The 27,076-nt window shown below is 39.1% G+C and overlaps 1 protein-coding gene and 1 long non-coding RNA gene across 2 annotated transcripts in view; one reads left to right on the top strand and one right to left on the bottom strand.

Annotated features, from left to right (window-relative positions):
- Nucleotides 1-250: 250 nt before the first annotated feature.
- LOC122481389 lies at nt 251-13,582 on the bottom strand. Its single transcript, XR_006296842.1, has 5 exons — nt 13,477-13,582; nt 12,764-12,938; nt 12,399-12,483; nt 2,288-2,476; nt 251-375 (listed from the first exon to the last, which is right to left on the bottom strand). It is a non-coding gene; the product is annotated as an uncharacterized LOC122481389 (long non-coding RNA).
- Nucleotides 13,549-27,076, top strand: part of IFIH1 (interferon induced with helicase C domain 1) — a 56,661-nt gene continuing 43,133 nt past the window's right edge. The window contains exons 1-3 of the mRNA XM_043576905.1: nt 13,549-14,001; nt 22,876-23,044; nt 26,771-26,917. Coding sequence (XP_043432840.1) covers nt 13,549-14,001; nt 22,876-23,044; nt 26,771-26,917 — 769 coding nt within the window. The remainder of the gene's footprint in view (nt 14,002-22,875; nt 23,045-26,770; nt 26,918-27,076) is intronic.

The following is a 27,076-nucleotide window of genomic DNA, read 5'->3' as shown; positions in this document are numbered from 1 at the left end:
TCCCAAAAATAAATAAAAATGTTAAAAAACAATTAAAAAAAAGAATTAAACTGGGTAGAACTTTACTGCTTGAGTTATCCTAAATTAAAAACTGAACTAAATGAAAAGAAAAAAAACTGGTGCTCTCTGTGTATATAGTCCCTGAGGTTGGGATTATGATATATACTAACATTGATGAGGACTCATGATCAGAAATGGTGTCAGGAGCAACCTGGGTAGGTGTAACAAGCCCAGCTAATGCCCCATCCAAGATTTGCTTCATTTCACCTACCTCGGACATTTGTTTTGCTCTCCTGCCTGTAGCCAAAAAACTCAGTTGCTGCCATATCCATCAGAAAACAGCAGATGGCACACTCAAGCATAGTAATTGAGAAACTGCAATAAAGTCACCATTTACAAAGGTGTTAATACAGTTAAGAGTCACCAAAAAGGGATGATGGGGCATCTCAGAGCAAGCTACGATGAGAATCCATTACTGCCCTTAGGATGAGAGGGCAAGGTAAAGAAGCAGTGTTGAAACCTAAAGAGAGTAGCTATACAGAGACAGCCATCTGACACATGACCTTTAGTAGAAGGATACATGATGAACTACACAGAAAGGAGCTGAGGGAACAAATACTACAACCTCACTCTTTTCCCTGCCTCTGATCACCTGTCAGTGCTTCCATTGGCTGATCTCAATCAGAAGCCAGCGGGAAAGAGAGTTCATGGATGCAGTCCATAAAGGTCAGCATCCCGGGGCACAGTGCAAAATAGAGGGTAGAGCATGGGTCTTCAGGAACAAGTGGAAAATATCATGCACGTTGAAGAAAAAGAAATTCCACAACTTACGCTTACAATCCTGCCAGAATTTGACAACTTTTCAATGAGAAACTCAACCCATTTAATTTTTCTGTCAGGTAAGGCAAAAATCCAGGCAAATTGCATACAATAAATATTTATAGAATAATTATATTGAATGGTGAATTAAATCCAAAGGGATGATTAAACAAATAGGCTATATACAAAGTGGGGGGAAGGAGGGAGAGAGAGGAATAGACAGAGATAGAAAAGACAGAAAGAGAGACAGCAAACATGAACGTAAGTTTTTATTCAGCCACCATGATTCTAGTAAAGGAGAATGTAACCTAGCAACAGAAGCTTTACAAAACGGTTTGCTCATAAATTGTTGAAAATGGTAGTGATATCAGAATGCATAATTAAATAAAGAGAAGTTACCAAAGCGCTGACTGGGGACAGAGAGAACTAATATCTAAGTAGATGGGTAAGAAAGATCAAGTGGTTTGTGGGGTGCCTGGGTGGCTCAGTCGGTTGAGCGACCGACTTTGGCTCAGGTCGTGATTTCATGGTTTGTGAGTTTGAGCCCTGTGTCGGGCTCTGTGCTGACAGCCCAGAGCCTGGAGCCTGCTTTGGATTCTGTGTCTCCCTCTCTCTCTGCCCCTCCCCCACTCATGCTCTGTCTCTCTCTGTCTCATAAATAAACATTAAAAAAAATTGAAAGAAAGATCACGTGGCTCTTAATATTCAAATTCTGATGTCAAACCTTTTTACACATTATTTTAAATAAGTATTCACATAAAGTGAAAACTGTTTAGAAGGAAACAAAACTAATTTTTGCTGGAAAAGCATGTGCCTAAAATAGATCCTTTTCAGTCTAAATTTGAAAAAAAGTAAGTATAATCTCAACCTTGCAGGAAAACATTTATCTTTAAGTTTGTGACCCTATCATAGTTTTTCAATAATGAAAAACAGCCGATACTTAGATCAATTTTGGTATTTCCTCCTGATTGATATTTGGTAATATTTATGTATAAAACTATCAGCTAACCACATCATGTGGTTAATACCAATAAATTAATTACCAATGTCATAAATTAATACCAATGTCAGAGTTAGGATAATTTCTCTTTATCACTACTGATTTCATTTATTTACACACATATTATGAGTTCAAGGGAATATGTTAATTGGTGTATGTACTATATTTTCTTATTTTCTGTATTCCTGACTCTCAGGCATCTGGGGCCTCTCCACCTTGAGAGAGACTGGCCCTCTTAGAGACAGCCAATTCTTAGAGATAGCAAATGACTCAACTGTCATACGTAAACTAGGCAATCCACAGTCCCTGCCCTAAACTACCTCCTTTCTGGGCTCTTTCACCCCAAAGGACAGTACTTCTCTGCATTAATCTCCCCGGGGCTGGACAACAGGCAGCTAGAGATAACCTCCCTGCCCAGAGCCCTCTAAAATTATTCAAACTCGTCAATTCTAACCCTACCTACCTTACCTCGCATTGCCTTTTCCATAGAAACCACAATAAAGGCTTCTGCCCATGCTTCCCTTGTTCCTTCTGCCTCTTGACTGACCCCGGCATTTCTCTATGTGGTCCTCCATGGGTGATGTGCCCCTCTTATTGGAAATTGTAACAAACTGTTTTTCCAATGGCAGTCACCTCTGATCTGCTGGCCTTACCATACTGGAAAAATAAGAAAATTTACATGTTAAAACAGTTGGTACTAGTCATTATTGTTTATGCTAACGCCTAAAAGAACTGAGCAATAAATAGTTTAGAGCTTTATAATTGACTCCAAGTTCATCTTCTGGTTCTGTGACATTGGGCAATGTAATAAAACTTTTATGAATCTTGGTTCCTCCTCTGGAAAATGGGGATATTCCCTTCTAGAAGATCCATTAGTCCCCTTTATGTTGTTCTCTGCTTTTATAAAATAAGTCTATACCAAATTATCTTTATCATCTTTATCTTTATCTTCCCATTGGGAAATATAGATTACCTACCTTTTCTTTTATGTGTTAAAAATTCTATATCGTTCATAGTTGCGATTTTACTTAATTGATACCAGCCAAATCGGTTCTGACACAGTTAATATTGACAGTAAAAACCCCACAAGGTGGCGGCAGAGGAAACACAATTATAAGCAGGTTGTATACAAGAGCCTGAGGAAGGAAGCAAGGTCTGGCTTCCCCTTTCCGAATACCTTTCTGAGAATGGGGAGATACAGCCGAATGTCAACCTTGGCCTGGGCTGCTTTGAGTCCGCCACCTCCTCAGAGAGTCACTTGTCATCAAAGTTCCAGGTACTTAATGAGCCACAGACAGTTCTTGGGCCCACCTGAGAACCTGGGTCAGCTTTTGGAATTCATTTTGTGAAGAAGCTCAAGTTTTCTCTACAATTCATTGTGGCATTCCACAAACATTAAATGTTAATATTATTCTTAATTCCTTTTTTTAAAGTTTATGTATTTATTTTGAGAGAGAGTGCAGGAGGGGCAGAGAGAGAGGAGAGAGAGACAGAGTCCCAAGCAGGCTCCATACTGTCAGCACAGAGCCTGATGTGGGGTTCGAACTCACGAATGGGATCATGACCTAAGCCAAAACCAAGAGTTGGCCGCTTAACCAACTGAGCCACCGAGGCGCCCCAAATATTATTCTTAATTCCTAATCAATGACATACAGCACATTTATGTGCACATAACTAGTCTGTTCCTGAAAGAAAATATTTATAAAATGTATTAAATCAAACACCACTCGCAATCGATGCTTGCAGCCTTATTTACATTTATCCATCTATTAAAATCATAAATCCTTCATCTTGAAATATTTTTAAGTGCATCACTTGTAGTAATAAAATAATTTGGACCGCTCTGTAACTAAAAACAAATTCCCACATAGCACAATATGTCTCTCTTGAATCTTTTACTGCATTGGAGGAGAAAGAATCAATGAATTAACACCATCTGTGCTAACTAAGTTCCAAAATTTTTGCACCAGTTCTAAAGGTTGGGAAGGACTATGCAAACTCCCCTAAGTCTATACACCTTCAACACAAATATGCATTATAGACAAGCAAATGCAATGCACAAACACACGTCCTAATTAGGAATTTAAAGGAGAAAGATTAAATCATTTTAGCAGGCATCAGGAAATATTTTACAAAAGTATTTTTAAGATATTTTAAAATATTTAAAAAAGTAAATCGTAAGTTGTACAAATATGAAATCATTACACATTTTAGGATCATTTGCTTTATAAAATGTGGTATCATTTGCAGCCTGAGTGAATTGGTGTGTCATTCTTTGAGTCACTGACTGATTCTACTCATGCCTTCTTTCACTTATAACAAGCGTAGAAGTCCCTTTCCCTCCCTCAACAAAGTCCCTTTCCCTCCCTCAACAATATGGTATACTGTTTTCAGAACTTGCCCAAATTTTTTCATATGTGGTTCTGTGCAAAAATGCCTGGGGCAAAGGCAGCTGCCCAGCCTAAACTCAGAGTTTTGACTTGTTGGGAGACAGTTCAAGAAGGCTGTACAACTTGGGGCACCTGAGTGGCTCAGTCGGTTGAACACTGGACTCTTGATTTTGGCTCAGGTTGTGGGATTGACCCCTGTGTAGAGCTCCACACTGGTCATGAAGGCTGCTTGGGATTCTCTCCCTCTCTCTCTGTCCCCTCCCCTCTTGAGCTCTCTCTTCTTCTCTCTATAAAATGAAAAAAAGAAGTCTCTGGTACAATATTTCTATTTCTTTAAAGAATTCTTTATACATCATGTTCTGGTCTTTCAGCACAGAAATTTTCAAATGCTTGTCCAAATATATGGAAAAATGTGGAATTTTTTTCTCACAACAATTTTTTTTTTAAATGAGTCTCTTGACCTAGTCATGGCCTTGAGGTCATCAGGGATCAGCCATTGTCATATTCAAAATCATGCCTTTTATCAGGCAAAAGTTAATGTCCCTTGTCTTCCTCAGAAGAAATTGTGTCAGGGATGCCAGAGAGACTTGAGGTGAGGCCTATTTAAAACTTGATTCCTCGGACCAGAGGAAAGTCCTTACTGTGGTCGATTGTACAAGTAGATATTTGTGGACTGTTTAGCATGACCACCAGATTCTCTGACACCACCAGTGTGCTTTTCTCCTCCAAATGTACCTCTAGTCTCAGTCCCAAAGTATAAAGTGTATAAAAGATGATCTGCTGTCTTTGGAGTAGGAGTGGGGCCCAGAGCCTTGCCCACTGAGCCTCTCTCCATACCCCTCTAAGGTATCACTATGTCATATTAAGTTTCCTCAAAGTACGGTTTGAATATTAGTCACCAAGGGTATGACAGACTTGGAATAACAGTGGCTACACAATGGAGCTTTATTGGGTGTGAAACTTGGATTTCCTGATAGTCTTCCTAATTTCCCTCTTAATGGTAGAAGAAGTATAAGAAATTCCAGTTGCTTAACATAAGGAAGACAGTTGTTTTGAACCAGAGGGGTCGCTGATTCTCTTTGCTGAACCAATGAGTTGGGGACTACCCAGAGCCTAGGTAACAGTTAGGTGTAAGATAAGCTAAAATTCCTCTAACGTCACTCAGGTTCAGATTTTCTGCCCTTGTTTGTTACTTTCCAGTTCACACACATTAGATGACCTTTTTAGTTGAATTTATATATGATCCATTTTTTTCAAATATCTTCTGGAGATTTACATTCTGAAGTGTTCACAGGGCTACTGCCATGAAGGTATGTATTTTCTGTGATGTAGAATACATTTCATTTGTTCTAGGAAAATATCTGACAATGTCCAGGTCAATGGATTTGGTAGACAAATGTTGCAAACTACATTTCTCAGAACAAAGTGCTGAAAATGTATGTTCATTTATATCTTGGCTTTAGCTAAACTGAATGGGAATGACCCAGGAAGTACACAAAGCACAGCTGAGTTTTTCATATTCACCTGGGTAGCCTAGGAAACTACTTACCTGCTCACTAAAATTTATCTGTAACCCCCAAATCATTACTTTTGAGGAATCATTGGTGGATCTGTGCAGAGTGGCGAAAAATTCGAATCACCTAATGCGGATGTTCCCAGCCGAGGCTGAACAAGGTGAAGTTTTCCCTTCTTGTTTCAGCTCTCATACTATGAACAAGTGTCCTTTTCATGGTATATTTAGTGCCGATTTTTTGCATTTTTGTGCTTTTTGTTGGTGATTTCACTGTTTAAAATGACTCCAAGCAGAGTCCTGAAGTGTTATCTGGTGTTTCCAAGCACAGGAAAACTGTGATGCATCTCACAGAGAAAATGTGCATTGGATAAGCTTCCCTCAGGTATGAGTTATAGTGCTGTTCAGCGTGAGTTCAATGTTAACAAATCAACAGTACATATTACATAAGCTGTCTTTAAACAGAAACACGCACAAATCAAGGTTATATATTGATTCGTTTTTAAAATGTTGTGAGCAGAGTGTGACCTCATTCTGTATATCCCCAAGAGCAGTGGTTCTGTATTCAGTGATTCAGTACAACTTTATAGTACAAAACTATCATGAATAATGAGACTGCTGGACTCAGCCAGCACTAGGCTAGCAGAGGCCCTAACACCTCGTCCTCACCTCTGGCTGGAGAGCAGAATCACAAGTGGAATTGAAAGGGAAAATAACTGACACTAAAGTTCCAACAGTGGAGATTTGGATGCAGTGGATAATTGTGTACATCTTTCCATGTGAGTCTAATATGCAGCTCACCGGGCTTGAGAACAACTTCCTAACTCACTCTGTGGCCACAACAAGAATTGAACGGCTGCTTTGGCATTACTTCCCACCGGGGGTGCTCTCCAAGGGCAATACGTGTGCTCCAGTAGGGAAATCAGCTGGAAAACAAAATTTTCTAGCTTTCCTTGTATATTTTAAATCTGTATATTTTAAAATTTATTTATTTATTTTTTTTCAACGTTTATTTATTTTTGGGACAGAGAGAGACAGAGCATGAACGGGGGAGGGGCAGAGAGAGAGGGAGACACAGAATCGGAAACAGGCTCCAGGCTCTGAGCCATCAGCCCAGAGCCTGACGCGGGGCTCGAACTCACGCACCGCGAGATCGTGACCTGGCTGAAGTCGGACGCTTAACCGACTGCGCCACCCAGGCGCCCCTTATAATTTAAATAAAATGGTTTGAGCGCCTAGGATAAACAGTGCCTTACTATTAAACATCAGGATTGTTTAATTTATAAGCAGATACCACTTTATGTTAGGGAAGGATACAACCCAGTTCAAGCCAATGAAATATGCAAGAAATTCTGCTGCTGGGACTGGGGGGGGGGGGAGCTCCTAGGACATTTTTTTCCCTTCACTGTTGGGAGGAAGCAAATGGGAGAAACTCGATGCTCCAACCCTCTACAACAAGCTTTTAACTGAAGCTGTGAGAAGAAATAATGTTTGTAGCTACTGTAGCCATTTTGCAACCATGAGACGCATCCTAGGGTTCTGACATCAATGAATGCACTGACTCCTCTTGTTATGTGAGAAAAATCAATCCTTCTGGCTGCACCACATTTACTTAGCATTCTTCATCTTGTAGCTGAAAGCATGCCTACAGAGATGGCCCTTTCCATTCTGCAGAGCATTGTAAGTCTGGCACTATCCCTAAGATGTCTGAGGATTCCTCGGGGGCTTATGCTCTCATTGTCACCCTTGGATGGAATTCTCAATCCATGTTCCCTGTCACAATTTCAGCAGATACACTTTCTTCCTATGCAGCTCTGCTGTACCACATGGGGTCACCAGCTCTCTTTATTTACCAAAGCACCACAACACAAAGCTGTTCTTTGTGGCAGACTTTTATGCAAGATCTGGGACCAAGAAGGGTCAGTACAGCAAGTGCAACATAAGAATGTGCTTGTTATTCAATAATAGGCATTGCTGCCCAAATATCCCGGTCATCCCTGCTACTGGGAATCTCCTACAGACTCTTTCTCCCCTTGGCATGTCAACATGGTCTCCCTATGAAGATCTCTTCCTTGGAGACCTCTTCCTCATCTCAGATCACTCCCTGTTGAAGAGATGTGTATATGCACACAGGCATATACACCTATATTTACATAATAAGATATTGGTAGGAAATACACTTAAAATATTAATAATGCTTATCTCTGGGTGATGGGAGGACAAGTAATTAATATAATCATCTTCAGTATTGTGTTATTTCCTTCCAAAATTTCTACAGTGAACATAAACTGTTTCTTAAGTGAAACATTAATTTTATTAAAATATTCAATTCCCGAATACATTTCATATCCTATTGCATGCCTGGCAATGATATGAAATATATTCAGTTTGCATGTGTTAACTTAGTATACTGACATTTGTCACAAAGCAATACTAGAAATTGGAAATGTTCTTCCAAGATCTAAACGCTGAATTGCCCTTCTTTTTCCGACGTTCACTCTCCTTTCACCTACACATCTTCCTCTTCTACTCATATTAATTCTGCTCTTCAAATTCATCACAGCCTCTAGTGCTTGGGCTCTCTAGAGCTGAGGTCTCCAAGGAGTTTGTTTTTGATTCCTTATTACTAAAAGTAGTTGACCATGGACCATAATAAACTTTTGTATGTACTCACTTAGAAAAATCTTTATGTATACAACTATAACAATTTATCATAAAATACAAACAAATTAAATAGTAAGGCATCAGATGAAGATAAAATGACATTGTTGAATGTCATTGATATAATCCAGTGGGTTAACAATAAAAGGTATTTTGTAATTGACAATGCTTTTTTACTTAAAACAAATCTTAGTTTAACCCTTTGTGATTTAGCAATTCAAATAGATTGATTCAATTTATGTTGATATTTGATTTCAATAACTCGTTCTATAGCACACCTACTTCAAAACTTTGTCAGTTATAATATGAACAGGTGAAATAAAAATATTTAACTAATTGTATGGGGGTGGATATTAAGTAATTAGAGCAGCAACCCTTTAATCAAAATGAACACAGGATGAGACCTCTAACCCCAAGTGTTTACCAGCTAAATGTCAACCGTCATTTCAAGGAAAAACACAATGACGCTCTAATCCCTCTGATTGAAGCTTGCTCTCAACCATTGGTTTTAAAATCAAGTAAAAGAAGCATGGCCAATTTCTGCCTTTGAGGTAAAGGTGTTGTTTTAACAAAAACATGTCCAAGTGACTGTTTTTGAAAAGACTTAAGCTATGGAGGAAACATTTGGAAAAACAGATGTTTGGAAAAATGTTCACTGATACCTGATTTTTTTTTCTAACAGTGTTTGTTATGTAAAAAGACGTTTACATGTGCATGCTTACAACCAGACCTTTATAACTGAATTGGTAAAAATAATTAAGAACTGAGTATCAGGATCTGATAAACCTAGCTAAAAGTTTTAGCTTTCTGTTTTGGAACTCCTGTTTTGAAATATAAAGCTGTGACAGTACACTTTCAATAACCTTCTCTGCTAAATCAGTCTATCAGCTTCTGTTTCTTGAAAAAAGTGATACTGTCTAAAAACTCAATTACATGGCTAGTTACTGTATAGGTTTACATATATATGTCACCAATTTATTTCCACTATAAATTGTGCATTCTCTGAGAGGTAGCAACATCTCTTACTCATTGCTTATATAAGAATGCTGGCAGTCGCTTCTTGGACTGGTGCTAAGTGCTTTACGGTCTAACCTTTGAACAACCTTATAGCATGGTACTGGTGTTCTTGTTTCACAAGCGCAAAATTTTAGGTGATTTTTCCTAAGAACACACAGCAATTCAGAGGCAGTGCTGAGGGTCACCTGGGTGGCTCAGTTGGTTAAGCATTGACTCTTGGTTTCTGCTCAGGTCATGATCTAACGGTTCAGGAGTTTGAGCCTCACATCGGGCTCTGTGCTGACAGTGTGGAGCCTGCTTGGGATTCTCTCTCTCTCTCTCTCTCTCTCTCTCTCTCTCTCTCTCTCTCTCTCTCTTCTTCCCTCTGCCCCTCCCCTGCTTGTGCTGTCTCTGTCTCTCTCAAAATAAATACCTGAACTTAAAAAAAAAAATAGAGGCAGGGCTGAGATGTGAGTTCTGATGTCCTGGCTCAGGGTCATGATGCTTAATCAGAACAGTATACTGCTAGATTAAGTTTAAAGCCACATTCAGCTGTGAAATTATACTTCCAGTTTGCCAAAAAAAAAAAAAAAGTAAAATTACTTCTCAATTGTACAAACTCAGATGAAAAGTTGGATAATGGCAGGAGTCAGTTATCTTGTATCTTTCTGAATTACTGTTTCTGAGAATAAAATGCTAACAAGTGACTTTTAAAATTGATGAGGTGATGGGGCCTAAAATGTTTCTTTTGGGTTTAAAAAGAAAAGGCAGGTCTAGAAAAAAGGAAACAGATAAAATTCAACAAATTTTCTATCCCAAAGGAAAGAGGAAACAGAAACTGATATTTAGACAACAAGGAGGAGAATGAAAATGAAACTTATCAGGAAAATTGACAGAGGAAAACGCCCAAACAAAAAGCAGAAAATAAACTAAATCATGCTGCACACTTGTGGATAAAGAAAAAAGACATGTTTTGAGAGACTGGCTCGGCTTCCCCCCCCCCCCCAATCTCCTTCTTCCAGAAGGGGTCCTATCAAGATGATGGAAGATTCCTAAAAAAGATGTTCCTTTCTATTTTCCTTCAGGCTTCTCCACCCATTCTCAGTCCTCATCATTCAATCCTCATCCAGCAAAGTGACTCTTACTTGAGAATAAATATCAATTGTTGTTGATGGATATTATGGAATGGTAATGGTGTGATTTAGAGGAGGCTGTCTATATGGAAAATCAACCGGTGAAACTATAATGTGCATTATTATCTAGGTCTTACCAAGATCAGGAACAAGACAAGGGTGCCCACTGTCCCCACTCATATTCAACATAGTACTAGAAGTCCTGAACAGAGCAATCAGGCAAGAAAAAAGAAAGGAAAGGCATCTGAATTGGACAAAAAGAAGTAAAGTTGTCTCTATTTGCAGGCGACATGATTCTATACAGAGAAAAATTTAAAGACTCCACCAAAAACCTAATTAGATCTCATCAACTAATTCATTCAGCAAAGTTGTAGGATATGAAATCAATATACAAAAATCAGTAGCATCTGTGTACACTAAAAATGAATTATCTGAAAGAGACATAAAATGATCTCATTTACTGTAGTATCAGAAACAGGAATGGATCTTACCATAGTCCTCATAGCATTTGTTCTCTATTATTTGGTATTTGTCCTCCCACTCACATTAGAACGTGAGCTCCACAAAAAAAGAAACTTTGTTCAGTTTTATTAACTACACAAGAGCAGCACTGCTCATATTGCAGGTACTTAATAAATATTTTCACATTATTGTATGAACAAATGAGGTAACCTGAACACTAAATATCAAAGCTTCTACTTTTGACCTTCTGTCACCCCAACAGCAGTTCCATGGTGTTAAGAAGATGACATTATCTCCCCATATTTGACCATCAAAACCTTTGTATCCTCCAGTGTTTGAAACCCAAGGACAGAGGGATGAGTATTAGGGGACAGAATGATTTTTGGTTGGTTGGTTGGTTTTTGTCTTAACATACTGAGTGAAACCGGACAGCACCTGAAGAGCAGGCATGGAGGGAATTTCTTGGAATAGTCCTAAAAGGTATCTTCATACACCCAATAACTAAAATTGATCATTTGAATACTTTTGTAGAGACATCTAATTTGATATCTTTTATTTAAGGGGCCAACTCCCCAAAATAAGTAAATACATAGTAGTGTTTTATGAAGAAACGTTAAAGAATAATATAAAGCAGGTTCATCTGCAAGGCCAAAGTTGCATTTCGCTTCAACAACTTCCACTATGTGTCTGACATTGGACCAGCTGCTAAGGTCAAGGCAAATAAAATTCTCATTGGGGATAATCAGCAAGGACCTACTGGTAGGACCTACTGCTTGTATTATACTGGTTACTGTGTAAATATGTCCTCTCTTCAAGCAGCTTACAATCCATACAGGAAGAAAAAGCTTAGCTACATAATATCATTAGAGCATAAAATAAGATAAAATAAAATGAAGAGCTCAATTGAATATTTTGTATGCCTCTGACGAAAACAAGTATTTCTCTTACCTAGTCCAAAGCACCACCAGGCCTCCCTGTCCTATCCAAACTTCACTGAATGTGCTTTGCTAACAGATTACTTTTCCTAAACGTATCTTTTTAAAGGTTTAAGTGACTCCCTCCTTCCTCCACATAACTCTAGACCATGAGGTTCTCATCGTGAAGCATATACACTACTACCCACAGCCACCCAGGGAGGCAGAATGTGAGTAGCAACCTGAAGAACTCACTTTCATGTGGCTTCTGTACTGAACCGAAGCTGCCATTTTTCAGTGTGGGTGTCTTTTTTTCCCTCATGACATAGACAAATGTTGATGTTTACTACAAGTTGGTACATTAGTTGCTAATTAAGTTCCTAGCTGCTTCAGCCAAAACTTTCTGTATTGAATCCAAGAAAAGAATGGCAGCTATATCAAAAATAAGTTGTTGGGGATTTTGTTTTGTTTTATTAAAGGAAAGTTGTATATTAAAGAATATGGGGAACTTACAGGCTGAGAGATAGAAAACCTTCTTTCTTGGCTTCCTCCTAAGCTGAGTTGGTGGTTAAAGTCCCTCTTCGTCTGTCACTGGGCCCTGGTCAAAGCCAAATAAATACTACACGAGGCAAGAAAATAAGGTGTTTATCATTATTCACTCTTTCCCCACAGACTGTAAAAGCAAAGAGGTCGTTTCGGGGGACCCACAGGAAGTCAGGTTTATTCTAGAAAGGGTGCAGGGGTCACTTCATCCTGGCGTTCTGGGTCTACACATCTCTGGAAAGATGTCTTCTTAGCTTTCTTAGCTTTACCTCTTCACCCTGTACCCTGCAGTCTTAGCAACTTACCACCGGGCAGCGGGTCAGGGCAGAACCTACCTGTACGCACCAACCAAGGGTGCCTCCTTCTGTTGGCATCAGTGTTACAGGCATCTTCTCTTCGCTTCTGCACTGGGAAGTCCCCCATAACGCGCTTTCAAGCCCTGCACGTTTCAACTGACAAGGGGTATGCTAGACGGCGGTGTGAAAGACATCTGATTTTTGAGGCAGAACGCTGCAAAGAAGGGAAAACACCTGCATAAGAAGCATGACTCCACCGGGGCTGTCTTATTCGAATTCGCTTTCTTTTTCCGTTTCCCACAGTGCCTGCGACCGAAACACGGTCCTTGCCAGGACCAACCAAAGGGCGTCTCCTCCCCAAGGAAACCTACACTCCCCGCCTGGCGGATTACGTCGGGAAAGCCCTGACGCGGGGGGGCGGGGAAGAGAATCGAAACAGAAACCGAAGTTCGGAAAACTACAAGAACTGCCCGGCGGAAAGCGGGGCTCAAAGCTCCCTCTCGAGTTTGCAGCGGCGGGTCTCTGGCGGGTCTCCGGCGAGCACTGCAGAGAGTCGGAGGTAGCGCGCCTGCCCGTCCGCAGGGTCTCGCCGCCGCGTCCCTAGGCCCGTAGGCCCGGCCACCTGCCCACCCGCCCCCTCCACGGGTGCGACCAACCGCGCCCTCGCGCCCCGGCCCGCGGGCCCTGCGCGCACCCCGGCCGTCAGGCACCTGACTGTGAACCCTGTGGCTGCCAAGGCGCGCACCTCTCACCTGTTGAGCAGAGAACAGCAACCGTCGGTCTACTTGGGAGAACCCCCTCCCTTTTCTGAGCACGAACGAAAGATGTCGAATGGATATTGCGCAGACAGGAGTTTCTGCTACCTCCTCTCGTGTTTCAGGACCAGAGTGAAAACGTACATCCAGGTGGAGCCCGTACTGGACTACCTGACCTTTCTCCCTGCAGACTTGAAGGAGCAGATTCAGAGGACGGCCGTCACCGCTGGGAACATACACGCAGCGGAACTGCTTCTGAGCACCTTGGAGAAGGGAGTCTGGCCCCCAGGCTGGGCTAGACAATTTGTGGTGGCCCTTCAGAGAGCAGGCAGCGTTTTAGCCGCCCGCTACCTGAACCCAGAGCTCACCGACTTGCCCTCTCCATCCTCTGAGAACGCTCATGATGAGTGTCTCCAGCTGCTGAACCTCCTTCAGCCCTCCCTGGTGGACAGAATTCTGGTTAAAGATGTCTTGGATAAGTGTGTGGAGGAGAAACTGTTGACAAACGAAGACAGAAATCGGGTAGGTGTCCTCTCAGGTGGAGGGACATTTTGTAACTCGGGGTTGCGCCTTCATTTGCCCCACTCCAAATGTTCTTTGGTATCTTTGGGTAAATGTGGTCCCCTCCTTCCTTTAGAATTCTCGAGACTAGTCAGGCACTTACAAACATTATTTTGAAATTTTAAATATAAGAAGAGCTCTTTTTCTAATCCTTTCACTAAAATAAGCTAAAGAGGAGCTAACTCCAAAATAGTAATGCATACTAATAGATAACATTTATTGAGCACTTACTGCAGACAATTGGTATCATGTGCAAAACGTATATCAGAGTACATGCTCCCAGTAATCCATTATGACTTTTAAGGTTATTGGGGCGCCTGGGTGGCTCAGTTGGTTGTTTGACTCTTGAAGTGGGCTCAAGTCATGATCTCACAGTTCATGGGATTGAGCCCTGTGTTGGGCTCTCTGATGGCAGTGCAGAACCTGCTTGGGATTCTCTCTTTTCCTCTCTAGCCCTTCCCCTGCTCGTTCTTTCCCTCTCAAAATAAATAAACTTTAAAAAAAAGATTTTTTAGATTATTAATTTTGTTTTACAGATGATAAAACTGAGGTAGGTTAATAACTTGCCCCAGGTGTTCCAGGAAAGCAGCGGCAGAGCTAAGGACCTACTTCCTGGTGGTGTGCAAGTATATGTCTTAGTTTATATAGTCCATAGAATGGACCCATGGGCTGAGTCCAGTCTATTACTGGTTTTTGCAGACCCAAAAACTAAGCATGGTTTTTACATTTTTAAATTTTCAGTGTTGATAAAGAAAGTTTTCCTGGAACACTGCCATGTTCATTTACATGCTAGGACAGCTTCTGCACTTTTTAAGAGTAGTTAAACAGAGATCATACAGCTCACAAAACTTGCAGTACTTATTATCTGGACTTAACAGGTAAAAAATGCCTATTTTGGGCCTATATTATACATTATGCCATTCAATCTTGGTCCAAGTGGAGAAATTACGACACGCACGCGCGCGCGCACACACACACACACACACTTTTTCTTTAATCAAAGTTTTAAGTTATGACATTCTCTGGGAATCAAAAGTGGCAGATAATTCATTGAAAAAATAAACATTTTATTTTGCAATTGCAGTTTTTTGTATTAGCAAAGAAGTAGTAGATTTTTTAGGTGGCATTTTGACAGGGTGAATTTTAAAGGGAACTTTACATTTAATGTAATGTTTCATTGTTCATTGTTTCCCAATGAACAAGGTTTCTCCCTTTTTCTTTCTTTCTTTCTTTCTTTCTTTCTTTCTTTCTTTCTTTCTTTCTTTTTTTCTCTTTCCTCCTTCCTTCCTTCCTTCCTTTTAGATTCATCAGTTATTTGTATCTTCATTACAAAGCTCAGGCATTGGCCTCACATGAGCCAGTGATGTAACTTGGTCTTTAGTGACTAAAGTTAGTGTTCCTTTGTAGACGTGACAGCCATAGGGCCTGTCCAAAGACCCAGGCATGCATCTAATTTTGATGGCTGGTTTTCCCAACAAGTAAATTACTTTACACTGTTGTCTGTAACGTTTATGTAGTTTTGTGTATTGAGAACCAGCTAGAACGCATTCTAGTAGTCCAGCTGGATATGACAAATGTGTACATCACTGTGGCAGAATCTTAATTTGGAAGACAGTATGCAGCCTTCAAGCCAGCTGGAGATGGAAGATGGCATTTCCAGCCACAGTAGCTGTTAGGAAGTCCAGAAGCAACAGAGTCCAGTAACACCACAAAGCTGTTTATGTTTGGTGGGTATGATGTCCCGATTGCCAGCGAAACAGCACTTCTCCTTATTTACTCTAAATACTTCTGCCTATCAGCATCACTTTTGTCTTGCCTGGATTGAATTTCCGCCAGCTAGATTTTATCCAAGTTCTTGATTCTGGCAAGCTTGGAGGCAGCTAGCAGTAAAGCTTGGGATTTGACACAAAGAAGATGTAGACTAAAGGGACATTTGTGTACTGGGTGGCAGTTAAAACCAAAGCAACCCAAACTCTCCCTCAAATTCATATTTCAAAAGAGGCTCCGAAAGATGGAGGAGCTCTGCATTTGAGGCTTTCTAAGGAGGAGTAGTGTCTCTGTGAGATTCTGGAATCGTCTTTGTACACATCATTTTAATGTGTCATCAGTCTCAAAACTAAACTATTGATGACAGTGGAAAAGAAGCTTTAGGGTTAGAGGAATCTATGTTGATATGGGGATCATTGATCACCATTTATCTCAAAACAGCAAAGCGTACTGGGGAAAAACATGAAGAATTTGGAATGGGAAAACCATTCCCATCTCAAATCTATGTTTGTTTCTTACTATATGTGTGTTACTTTGGGTCAAGTTATTTAAGTTCCTTGATCCTAAATTTACCCATGAAAATGGACATAATCATGTCTCCTCTCACTCACAATACTTTAGTGAATGCAAATGAGAAATCATGTTTATGAAAAAAGTCTTATCAAGAGTTGTTTTGATATGATGATGATGATGACCTCTATCATCATTCATTTGGGTACATTTGCCTGTGAATTTAAAGTTTCAGAGACTTGGGGCTCCTGGGTGGCTCAGTCGGTTAAGCGTCCGACTTCGGCTCAGGTCATGATCTCATGGTCTGTGAGTTCGAGCCCCGCGTTGGGCTCTGTGCTGACAGCTCAGAGCCTGGAGCCTGCTTTGGATTCTGTGTCTCCCTCTCTCTGACCCTCCCCCGTTCATACTCGGTCTCTCTCTGTATCAAAAATAAATAAAACATTAAAATAAATTTTAAAAAAAGATTTAAAAAAATTTTAAAAAAAAGTTTCAGAGACTTACGTAAATCCCCTACATTGAAGCTCAGATATGCTTAAATTCCCTGGATTAAACTGTGATTCCAAGCAAAAGCTATGTCTTTCACCTCTAGAAATCTAGCTAAGGCTAGGTATAGAAGAATTCATTGACTGATTGGTTTTATTTCCAAACAGTTGTCTGGAATAAAGGATAAGGGATGAGAACACATGACGTCATGAATTGCTTTGCCAGGCATTTGGAAATGGATGGATGATGGACACAAGATCTTTTTGTGACAGCTTAAAGTAGTATTTGAGTAAGAAGTCAGGACTTCTAAAAATTAGTTTAATTATTTTCCTACTTGGTCTGGCATTTTAGTTCACGATTCTCATGTCCATCCCTGCAGCCCCTGGCCCCAGACATCTGAGTCTCCAGAAATGACCCTAGATTTAGTTTTGTGTCCAGCAAGTACTCAAAGAAACTTATTTAAAGGATTGATTATTCATTCATTCGGTTTAAATTTATAGAGTGACGTCTTGTGCCAGGCACCATGCTAGTGGTAAAAAGACTGGATAATAATGCAGATATTGTCTCTGCTTTCATGGAGCCTATGTTGTAGTGTGGATCAGTATTCATCTAATAAATAGTTAAAGAATGTCTAGTGTGCGCAAGGCACTCTTGTAAATACTGGAGGCCCAATAATAAATATAAGAATCACTTCATAGATCATTGTAATGTGACGATCCCTAATAGAAAGGGAGTGCCCCTGTACTGACCTGCTTTTTTTAAGGATGCTTAGTGACCTCTTGGCACATCCATTGACTTAGACAGCCATGAATTTTGGAAAAGAGGTGATAATATAAACATTTCGATAGTGTCTTAATAGCAGTCCGAACACCTGAAGAGAGGTGCATGTTCCAACCCTGGCCAGCTCAAAGCAGTAAACATCCATAGTTCAGGAAGACCCCATATACGTCTCATTTACATAGGAGATCCAGAGATACTGTGATGAGTGCAGCTAGAAACCAAGTCCAGTTGTCCTTACGTGACCACCAAAGACCTGAGTCCGTCTCTCCCAGCTTACTGTATTGTTAGGTAAATTCTGATGCTTATGGATTTTATTAGCAAGAAAAAATACTATACTAGTATATACTAGTATATATAGTATATATAGTATACTATACTATACTATACTAGTAAGAAATTAGTTATGGCAATGTGATGATAAATATTCATTTAGAAACACATTAAGTTTTTATGGGGAACTAGCTTTTAAAAATTCTTTGCTTTTAACATATGAGTTTTGCCTTCTGATTTACTGGTGTGAGAGCTAAGGTCTGCTGTGTTAAAAAAAATTACCATTATATTTAAATAGCTCTCTAAGATTTTTATGAAAGAGAGAAAACATTTTTGTCAAACTTTACAATTGTGATGGCAAGCCAGTGTTTAATGAAAAATATCACTGTTTTCTCTCCTGATTTCTGTTGGAAAGAAAAAACATAGATGAAAGAATTTAGAATGTGAAAGCATATAATTGTATTACCCACAAATTCATATTTATTTTATAAATTATTTAGCAGTGTATCCATAGCTGTTTTAAACTGCATATTCAGAGAAAATGTTCACTGGGGGAAGAACATGAGTGAGAATCACTACATGTCCTGTTGAAGTCTCAAGTCTAAATATCTTTCCAAGAGTTTCCATAATCAAACTTAATATTGGAATCTAATGTCTTTAGTATGTTTTAGGAGGACAGATTAAGTTATATGTATATATGTTTATATATATATATATATATATGCTTATATATATTATATATATTTATATTTATTTATTATTTATATATTATTTATTATTATTATATATATATTTATATATGACTGCTTCCAAGAGAATTGATCTACTTTCTAGCACCCAAACTTAGAAAACTTCTTAAAAACTCAGGATCTTGATGACGCTGCTAAAATTGCACAGGTGTTATATGTAGTTCCATATTCAAATAATATAAATACTTGCAGGAAATAATGGCATAATGATCTTCAACTGCCTGAACTCAATAAGGACAACACAAGCTTGACAAATGTAATTCTACAGTTAAAATCAACTTAACTGATTAATAGTGGAAGAAAATTTAGTGCCTATAATATACTTAGATTTTTAGTAAGAATATTCATTACAGTGCCTCACTTGCTGTTTTTAGAGAAATGCTTTCTGATTACTTCTGTCAGATGGATTTAAAGCTGATTAAAGAGTGGGGTAATTAGAAATAGGATTGGTTGAGTTAAAAGAAGGTGCTCTGGAAAAAATTTTTTTGGTTTATTTATTTTGAGAGAGAGCACACACGGGAGGGGCAGAGAGAGAGAGAGAGAGAGAGAGGGAGAGAGAATCCTGAGCAGGCTCCACACTATAATAGTGTGAAGCCAGATGTGGGGCTTGAACTCACGAACCATGAGATCCTGACCTAAGTTGAAACCAAGTTTCAGTTGCTCAACTGACTGAGCCACCCATGTGCCCCTAAAAGAAGTTTGCTTAAACCAGTCTTACTTAATATCTTTAGCAACTATTATTAAATTAGCAAATAATAATAAAGACATTTACAAACACCATAGAAGAAATGTTTCTAATAGGAGATTAATGAAGTTAGAGAAAAGGTAGGAAATGAGCAAGAATCTGCTTAGAAAATGCTCTGGGGGAGATGGACTGAAATCACCTAAATTTAATTAAATCCAGTAGTCATCTTAACCATTTCTTGCTGGAAAATGTGCTTAAAGTTGGAGAGGATTAGTAAGTATAATTAGAGTTCAGGAAGGCAGTATTTGGCCTCTGAAACCAATTGCCTGGGATAAAATTCTACCTCTGCCATTTAACTAGCTTTGTGGCTCCAGAAAGGTAACTGGATTTTTCTGTGCCTTGGATTTCTGATCTGTAAAATGGGTTAATGTTGGCTCCTTCTTCAGGATTTCTGGGTTAATATATACAAACGCTTTATAATAACATGAGTAAGTATTCTCTAAGTAAGACTAACACACCCAATGGGTAGAAATTATGCTGTACACTTCTCTACTAAGTAGTGCCCCTGGTGAAGTGTTTATACAGGTAGATGCTTTCTTCAGTCATCCATAATAATAACTAACACTGAATTTGTGTCAGATACTGTTTCAAAAATGCAAACTAATACCTGACACTAAAAGGTTATGGGACATACTTATAGGACTAGAAAATACACAAATTTAATAAGAAACAATTAATCTAGCTAATCAACCCAGATTATACATGTAGAAAGTGGACAAATGTTCAGAAGGGCCTTTGAGAGTAGGTAAGTCAGTATTTCTCATCGAAGCCGCTAATTAGAAGTGTGAGATCCTTAAAAAACCTTTTGGCTTCCCCACACAGACAAAACAAGTCAGAATCTTTGGGAGGGAGGGTAGATCCCAGGCATGAGTGTTTTTTTAAAGCTCCCCAGGTGTGTCTAATGTGCAGGTTGGGTGAAGAAGCCACGACATTTCTTTTCAGTTGCCTTGTTTTGCACATGCAGAAACTGAGGCCCAGAGAAATGATGTGGCTGGCGTCACGGCACAGCAAGCTGATGGTGTGGTGTCTAATTTCTTTCTGGTCTAAATGTGGCTTGTATTAGCCTTTTCTTCAAATGTTTGGTGCTGTGTGAAGTCCTGGGAAGTGCACTGTGATAATGATTACGTGAATGATCCACACTTAAAAAGATTTGCTGGTTTAATCTAAAAGAGACATTAAAGGAAGGCTAAAGATTGTAATGAATAGATATAGAAATAATTCTGCCCCATACTTTAAGAAAGGAATGTGTGCACAAGTCCCTTTGTCTCATAATACTAAATAAACACAAATTTAGGAAAAATATTATAGTCGAACATATTACAGATATTAAGTTAGCAAGAATATAAGTCTTGTGATAGCAATTCCTTCATAGTAGTGATAGCCAAGCAATATTTGGTTTCCTATTTATAGACTCCATGGGTTTAAAAGAAATAGCAAGCCCTGGATATACCAAAATAAATTAATGCAAATAGACATAGCAGAACTAGAAATTAAAGACACTTTCTCCTGCACCCCTTGTTCAGAATGGTTGAGGTAAAACATTTATTTCCTAAGCGTCAGTTTTGCATATCTCAGTGGCTTTAAAAATGGTGCATAGTTTTAAGGGGGCTTGGCCCAGAGATTTGCTCCCCGCTACAATCCAGAGTTGCTACAAGTGACATTCGTCTTTTCTCTCATATTTGAATATAAGCCTTTATTAACACTGATGCTTAATTGCTCACTTGTTAAACAATGTTTAAACATTGTTTAAAATTGTTCAGAAGATGTTTGTTCTTTTTATCCACTCATCAGTTGATGGACATTTGGGCTCTTTCCATAATTTGGTTAATGTTGATAACACTGCTATAAACGTTGGGTTACATGTGTCCCTGTGAATCAGCACTCCTGTATCCTTTGGATAAATTCCTAGTAGTGGTATTTCTGGGTCTTAGGGTGATTCTATTTTTAATTTTTTGAGGAACCTCCATACTGTTTTCCAGAGTAGTGCACCAGTTTGCATTTCCACCAACAATGCAAGAGTTCCCCTTTCTCCACATCCTTACCAACATCTGTTGTTTCCTGAGTTGTTAATTTTAGCCACTCTGACTGGTGTGAGGTGGTATCTTATTGTGATTTTGATTTGTATTTCCCTGATGATGAGTGATGTTGAACATCTTTTCATGTGTCTGTTGCCATTTGGATGTCTTCCTTGGAAGAGTGTCTATTCATGTCTTCTGCCTGTGTCTTCACTGGATTATTTGTTTTTTGGGTGTTGAGTTTGATGCGTTCTTTATAGATTTTGGATACTAAACCTTTATCTGATATGTAGTTTGCAAATATCTTCTCCCATTCCATTGGTTGCCTTTTGGATTTGGTGATTATTTCCTTTGCTGTGCAGAAGCTTTTAACTTGATGAGGTCCCAGTAGCTTGTTGTTGCTTTTATTTCCCTTGCCTTTGGAGACATGTCACATAAGAAGTTTCTGTGGCTGAGGTCAAAGAGGTTGCCTATTTTCTCTTCTAGGATTTTGACAGTTTCCTGTCTCACATTTAGGTCTTTCATCTATTTTGAATTTATTTTTGTGTATGGTGTAAGACAATCATCTTGTTTCATTCTTCTGCATGTAACTGTCCAGTTCTCTCAACACCATTTGCTAAAGAGACATTTTTTCATTGGATACTTTTTCCTGCTTTGTCAAAGATTAGTTGGCCATACATTTGTGGGTCCAATTCTGGGTTCTCTGTTGTATTCCATTGGTCTATGTGTCTGTTTTTGTGCCAATACCATACTGTCTTGATGATTACAGCTTTGTAGTACAGGCTAAAGTCTGGGATTGTGATGCCTCCAGCTTTGGTTTTCTTTTTCAGCATTACTTTGGCTATATGGGGCCAAATTTTAGGATTCTCTGCTCTAGCTCTGAGAAGAATGATGGTGCTATTTTTATTGGGATTGCATTGAACATGTAGATTGCTTTGGGTAGTATCGACATTTTAACAATATTTGTTCTTCTAATCCATGAGCATAGAAGATATGGTATACATAAACAATGGAATACTACTCGGCAACGAAAAAGAATGAAATCTTGCCATTGGCAACAACATAGATGGAAGTAGAAGGTATTATGCTAAGTGAAATAGGTCAGTCAGACAAAGACAGATATCATATGTTTTCACTCATTTGTGGAAGTTGAGAAACTTAACAGAAGACCATGGGGGAAGGGAAAGAAAAAATAATTACAGAGAGGGAAGCAAACTATAAGAGACTGTTAAATACAGAGAACAAACTGAGGGTTGTTGGGGGTGGGGAAGGCAGGGAAATTGTGGGATGGGCATTGAGGAGGGCACTGGCTTGGATGAGCACTGGGTGTTTTGTGTAAGTGATGAATCACGAGAATCTACTCCTGAGGCTAAGAGCACACTGTATACACTGTATGTTAGCCAACTTGACAATAAATTATATTTTTTTAAAAAAGTAAATTTTAGAATAAAAAAATAAAATAAAAATGCAAAAAAAAGATGTTTTTTCTTTTTATCCTCCTTTTCCCTTAAAACAGATTTCTGCTGCAGAAAGCAATGGAAATGAATCAGGTGTAAGAGAGCTACTGAAAAGGATCGTGCAGAAAGAAAACTGGTTTTCTGCATTTCTGACTGTTTTGCGTCAAACAGAAAACTATGCCCTTGTCGAGGAGCTAACAGGCACCACTTGCTTTGGAAGCAATGCAGGTATCTTATTTTACTAAGAAAGAGTGTACATTTTTCCTAGTGATTGAGAGTTTAATGAAGACTGTAGACACAACATTAAGCACTAAGATAGAATCAAAATTTCAAAACTGGAAGCAATTTGAGAGATCATCTATTTTTTTTTCCCCTTTACAAATGAGGAAACTGTTGCCTGGGAAGAAATAAACTTACCAAAGGTCACAAAACTCGGCCAAGTGGGCTAGAATATTGGCAGCTGACCACTAGTCTAACACTGTTTCTATGACCCATCCTATATTGGAAACACAGTGATTACCTAAAAGTTTTACTCAAAATAATTGATACATTGATTAGACAACCAATAAATTGGAAGAAAATATTTTAGTGGCTATTACAACTCTGCTGCATAGTCGTCTGACCATTTATATCAATTTTTAAGGAATTCATTAAATATTTGTTAAAAGGTTAGTAATTACCAGCGTATCTCAAATTCATTCCTGTTTCTTTGATCCTTCAAATATGATAATAAAAGTAACATTTTAGAGCCCTTGCACATATATTATTTCTAAATCTAATGTAAACTACCATCTTATTTTTCTTTTCAGGGTATGGATCTTATGTTTTAAAAAAATCTCATATGTAAGATAAATCAAAAGCTAATTGGTAATGAATAATTTAAATAGATTAGAGTCACTTCAGGCCTACTTGACTTTTTCTGTTAATCCAGTCATTCCATCATTTGTTCAATTAACATGGAATGAGTGTGAGACACTGTTCTAGGTGACATAGATGTGGACTTAAATGAGACACGCAAAGTTCCTATCGCCACATATGCCTTTCTAATGGAATAAGATACACAGTACACACTTCTCTAAGTTGTTTGTGTGGAATAAAAACAGATAGTTACTCAATTATTAGAATAAACAACATATTATATTTTTATTCTATATTATTTATAAAATAGCTTGATTTTGCCCAGTAGTTACAAATACACGCACACACACACACACACACACACACACACACACACACATATATACATGTGTATATATCTGTGTATATATATCTGTTGTATGTATGTATATACACAGAGATAGGCAGACAGACACGCACACATCCATGATGAGTTCCCTTTCAGGACCTCATGGAACCATTTCCATCTATGACAAACATTCAAGGGCTTAAATTTCAAAGAGAAAGTGGCTGCAGTCTACATTTGTTTGTTCCCTGGGAAATATTGGTCTCAGTGTATCAAGTGATATTAGAAAGGGTAGCCTTTCGGGTCACAAGACCTTGTCATATCCATCCCTCACATTTGATGGTACCTACCCATTTTAGAGTTGTGTTCAGTGGCTTCCTGTTTAGAATGGAGTCTAGAAGATCTGCTCCAAAGTGTCTTCTAGATTCCCCTGATATAGACAACATGTCTGGCCATATTTCTTTCTAAAATATTTTTAAGTTCCTCTAGACAAAAGCTTTGCTAGAAGGGTAGTGTAATTTTAAAAATTACAATTCTTTGAACAAGAGTAGTGGGTGAATCTAGTAAATCCCAGGTAATAGCTACATCGTTAACACCTCGTCCCATACACCTGGTGTTCTCATGCCTTCCTCTTACCTTTCTTTACTGCGTGCCACGACTTTGTGTTGTTATGAGGTCTCTATGTGTCTGTTTCAGAATGGCTTAGGAACTAAGCCCACGCACATATCTTGGCTGGTCAGGGCCACGCCCTTTGTAAAAGGGGGAAAGGCCTTGTGAAAAGAAAACAGTGGCACCAGCTATCCATCCCCCCTTCCTCCCTCACTGGTCCCACAGCAAGGCTCTCTTATGGTTGGGGCTTCTCCTTCATTCGACCACTGCAAGTGGTGACGCATGTTGACCCAGATATGAGGGCTTCCGTGAGGGCAGGGGGCAGCATGCGAAGGGGTCACTGAGCTTCCTCTGAAGGTTGGAAGGACAACACCAATCCCTGGATGGGGCAGCATTTGTGCAGTATCTCAACACCCCGACTGCAGGCAGGTTGCTCCTGATCAACTCACTCCAAAAAGTAGGGCTTAGTTTTTCATTTCCTCAGCACATCTAATCAGAGGAGTTGGGCTTTAAGTTTTGTTTCCTGAACTGTACCTCTTTGGATGGGAATCTAAGCATTTTTCTGGCCTTAATGACCAGAGTAACATTAGCTGTGACTATTCTTGTGGTGAGGAGCTGCTATGGATGAAATTGTGTTTCCCCAAAATCCATATGTTGAAGCCCTAATCTCTAATGTGACTGTTTCTATGGATAGGGCCTCCAAGGAGGTAATTAAGGTTAAATGAAGAGAGAAGGGTGAGCCGTAATCTGATAGGACTGTGGCTTTGTAAGAAGAGATCTCTGTCTCTTTCTCCACCATGTGAGGACACAGTGAGAAGGCGGCCTGCTGCAAAACTCATAGCAGACACCAACCTTGTTGGCACATTGATCTAGGACTTCCGATCTCCAGCACTATGCGAAAGTAAAATTCTCTTGCTTACGTCATTCAGTCTGTGGTATTTTGTTATTGTGGCCTGAGCTGACTGTTACAGCAGCCTAGGCTCCAGATCCTGATGCTTCTTGAATCCTGGCTCTTTTACTTCCCTCGATGTGTAACTCTAGAGCAAATCCTTGCCCTCTCTGTGCCTCAGTTTACTCCTCTGTGCAATGGGGAGAATACTATTACCTATTACCTAGGGCTACTTTGAGGATTAAATGATTCAACACTTCTATCGCACTTATATGATAAGGGTAAAATAAATTGATTATTATGATTATAAACCCCAAACAAAATGTGTACCTGCAGACATTGCCAAGCCATCTAACAGAGTCCAAAGTCACAACAATTTTCTTTAGGAAATTCTCCACACACAGACATACTTTCTTTAAGATGGGCTAATCCAAAACGATACTTTAAGCAATTTTATTTATGGGATCAGTCTTCGCTGATAGATTGTAGCTTCAAGAGGACAGAAACTTGATTTTTCTTTGTAGCTCACGTAGTCCCTTAAGAAAACACTCAAAACATGTTGGTTGAAGGAAGGAAGAAAGGCCGTTGGGAGAAATGGAGGGAAAGAGAAGGGAGGGATACAGAATATTTCATTGAATTCCTAAAAAATCTCCAGATATCCAAAATACATGAATTTAGGCTGACATTAAAGCATATGTACATCTCATATAGAACACATAGCGAGGGAACAAAATGGCAAGAGCGCAAGCTAAAGAAAACCACCACCAAATTTGCATTTTCATAATTCAGCCTTAAATATAACTTTGTATCACTGCATCCGTGGCTTACCTCCTACCAGTAATGGTCAGCTAGGACATCATCATGCTCTTTTTGTGACTAGCATAATACTTATTTTACTGTCTTTTTAGATAAAATTTAACCATTACAAAAGAATTACTCACTGTGTCCACATTAAAAATAGAAATACTGTATCATAACAAAAAATATGTTCCTCGCTTTTCAAAATGTCAAAGTATGAAAGTATATTCTGGCAAATTTCTCCTAGAAACTTCCACTTGGTTTTCACAATAACAATAACAGCTATTTATATTGTGTAGAAACTTGCATTACCGTGCAATTTACGTTCTGTTGAGAATTTCACAGTACTTCAGTCTATGCAGGTAAATGCCTATTTGGAGCTCCTGTTTTGTTTTCAGGATAGCAATCACAGTTATGCAGACTCTATAAAAACTTGCATTGCACTATTGTTTACAGTCTCATGCTGTATTCATAGGGACTGAGAGTTTATCACAAGAAGATGGCCCTGAAGTTAAAGAGGGGGTTCTTGTAGCCACGGGTCAGCTGAGTCCAGACAAAGAAGGTCGGGACACGGAGACTCACTCACTGGAATCGTCTTTTGCTGATCCTTGTGTAACTTCAGGTATTTGGAACCCGCACACATTTTACAGCATTTTACTAATTACGACTTCCAGAAACAATCAGTGGGTGGATTGATGACATCACGATCTGTTAAACAGAGGGAGAAAATTCAGGCTTTGGGGTTTTGCAAGCATTTTTATTAAAATCTTATTTCTAGACA

The sequence above is a fragment of the Prionailurus bengalensis genome, chromosome C1 (genome assembly GCF_016509475.1).
Source record: "Prionailurus bengalensis isolate Pbe53 chromosome C1, Fcat_Pben_1.1_paternal_pri, whole genome shotgun sequence".
Taxonomy (NCBI): Eukaryota; Metazoa; Chordata; class Mammalia; order Carnivora; family Felidae; genus Prionailurus; species Prionailurus bengalensis.
Note: the sequence above shows the minus strand (reverse complement) of the source record. Positions and strands in the feature narration are given on the sequence as shown.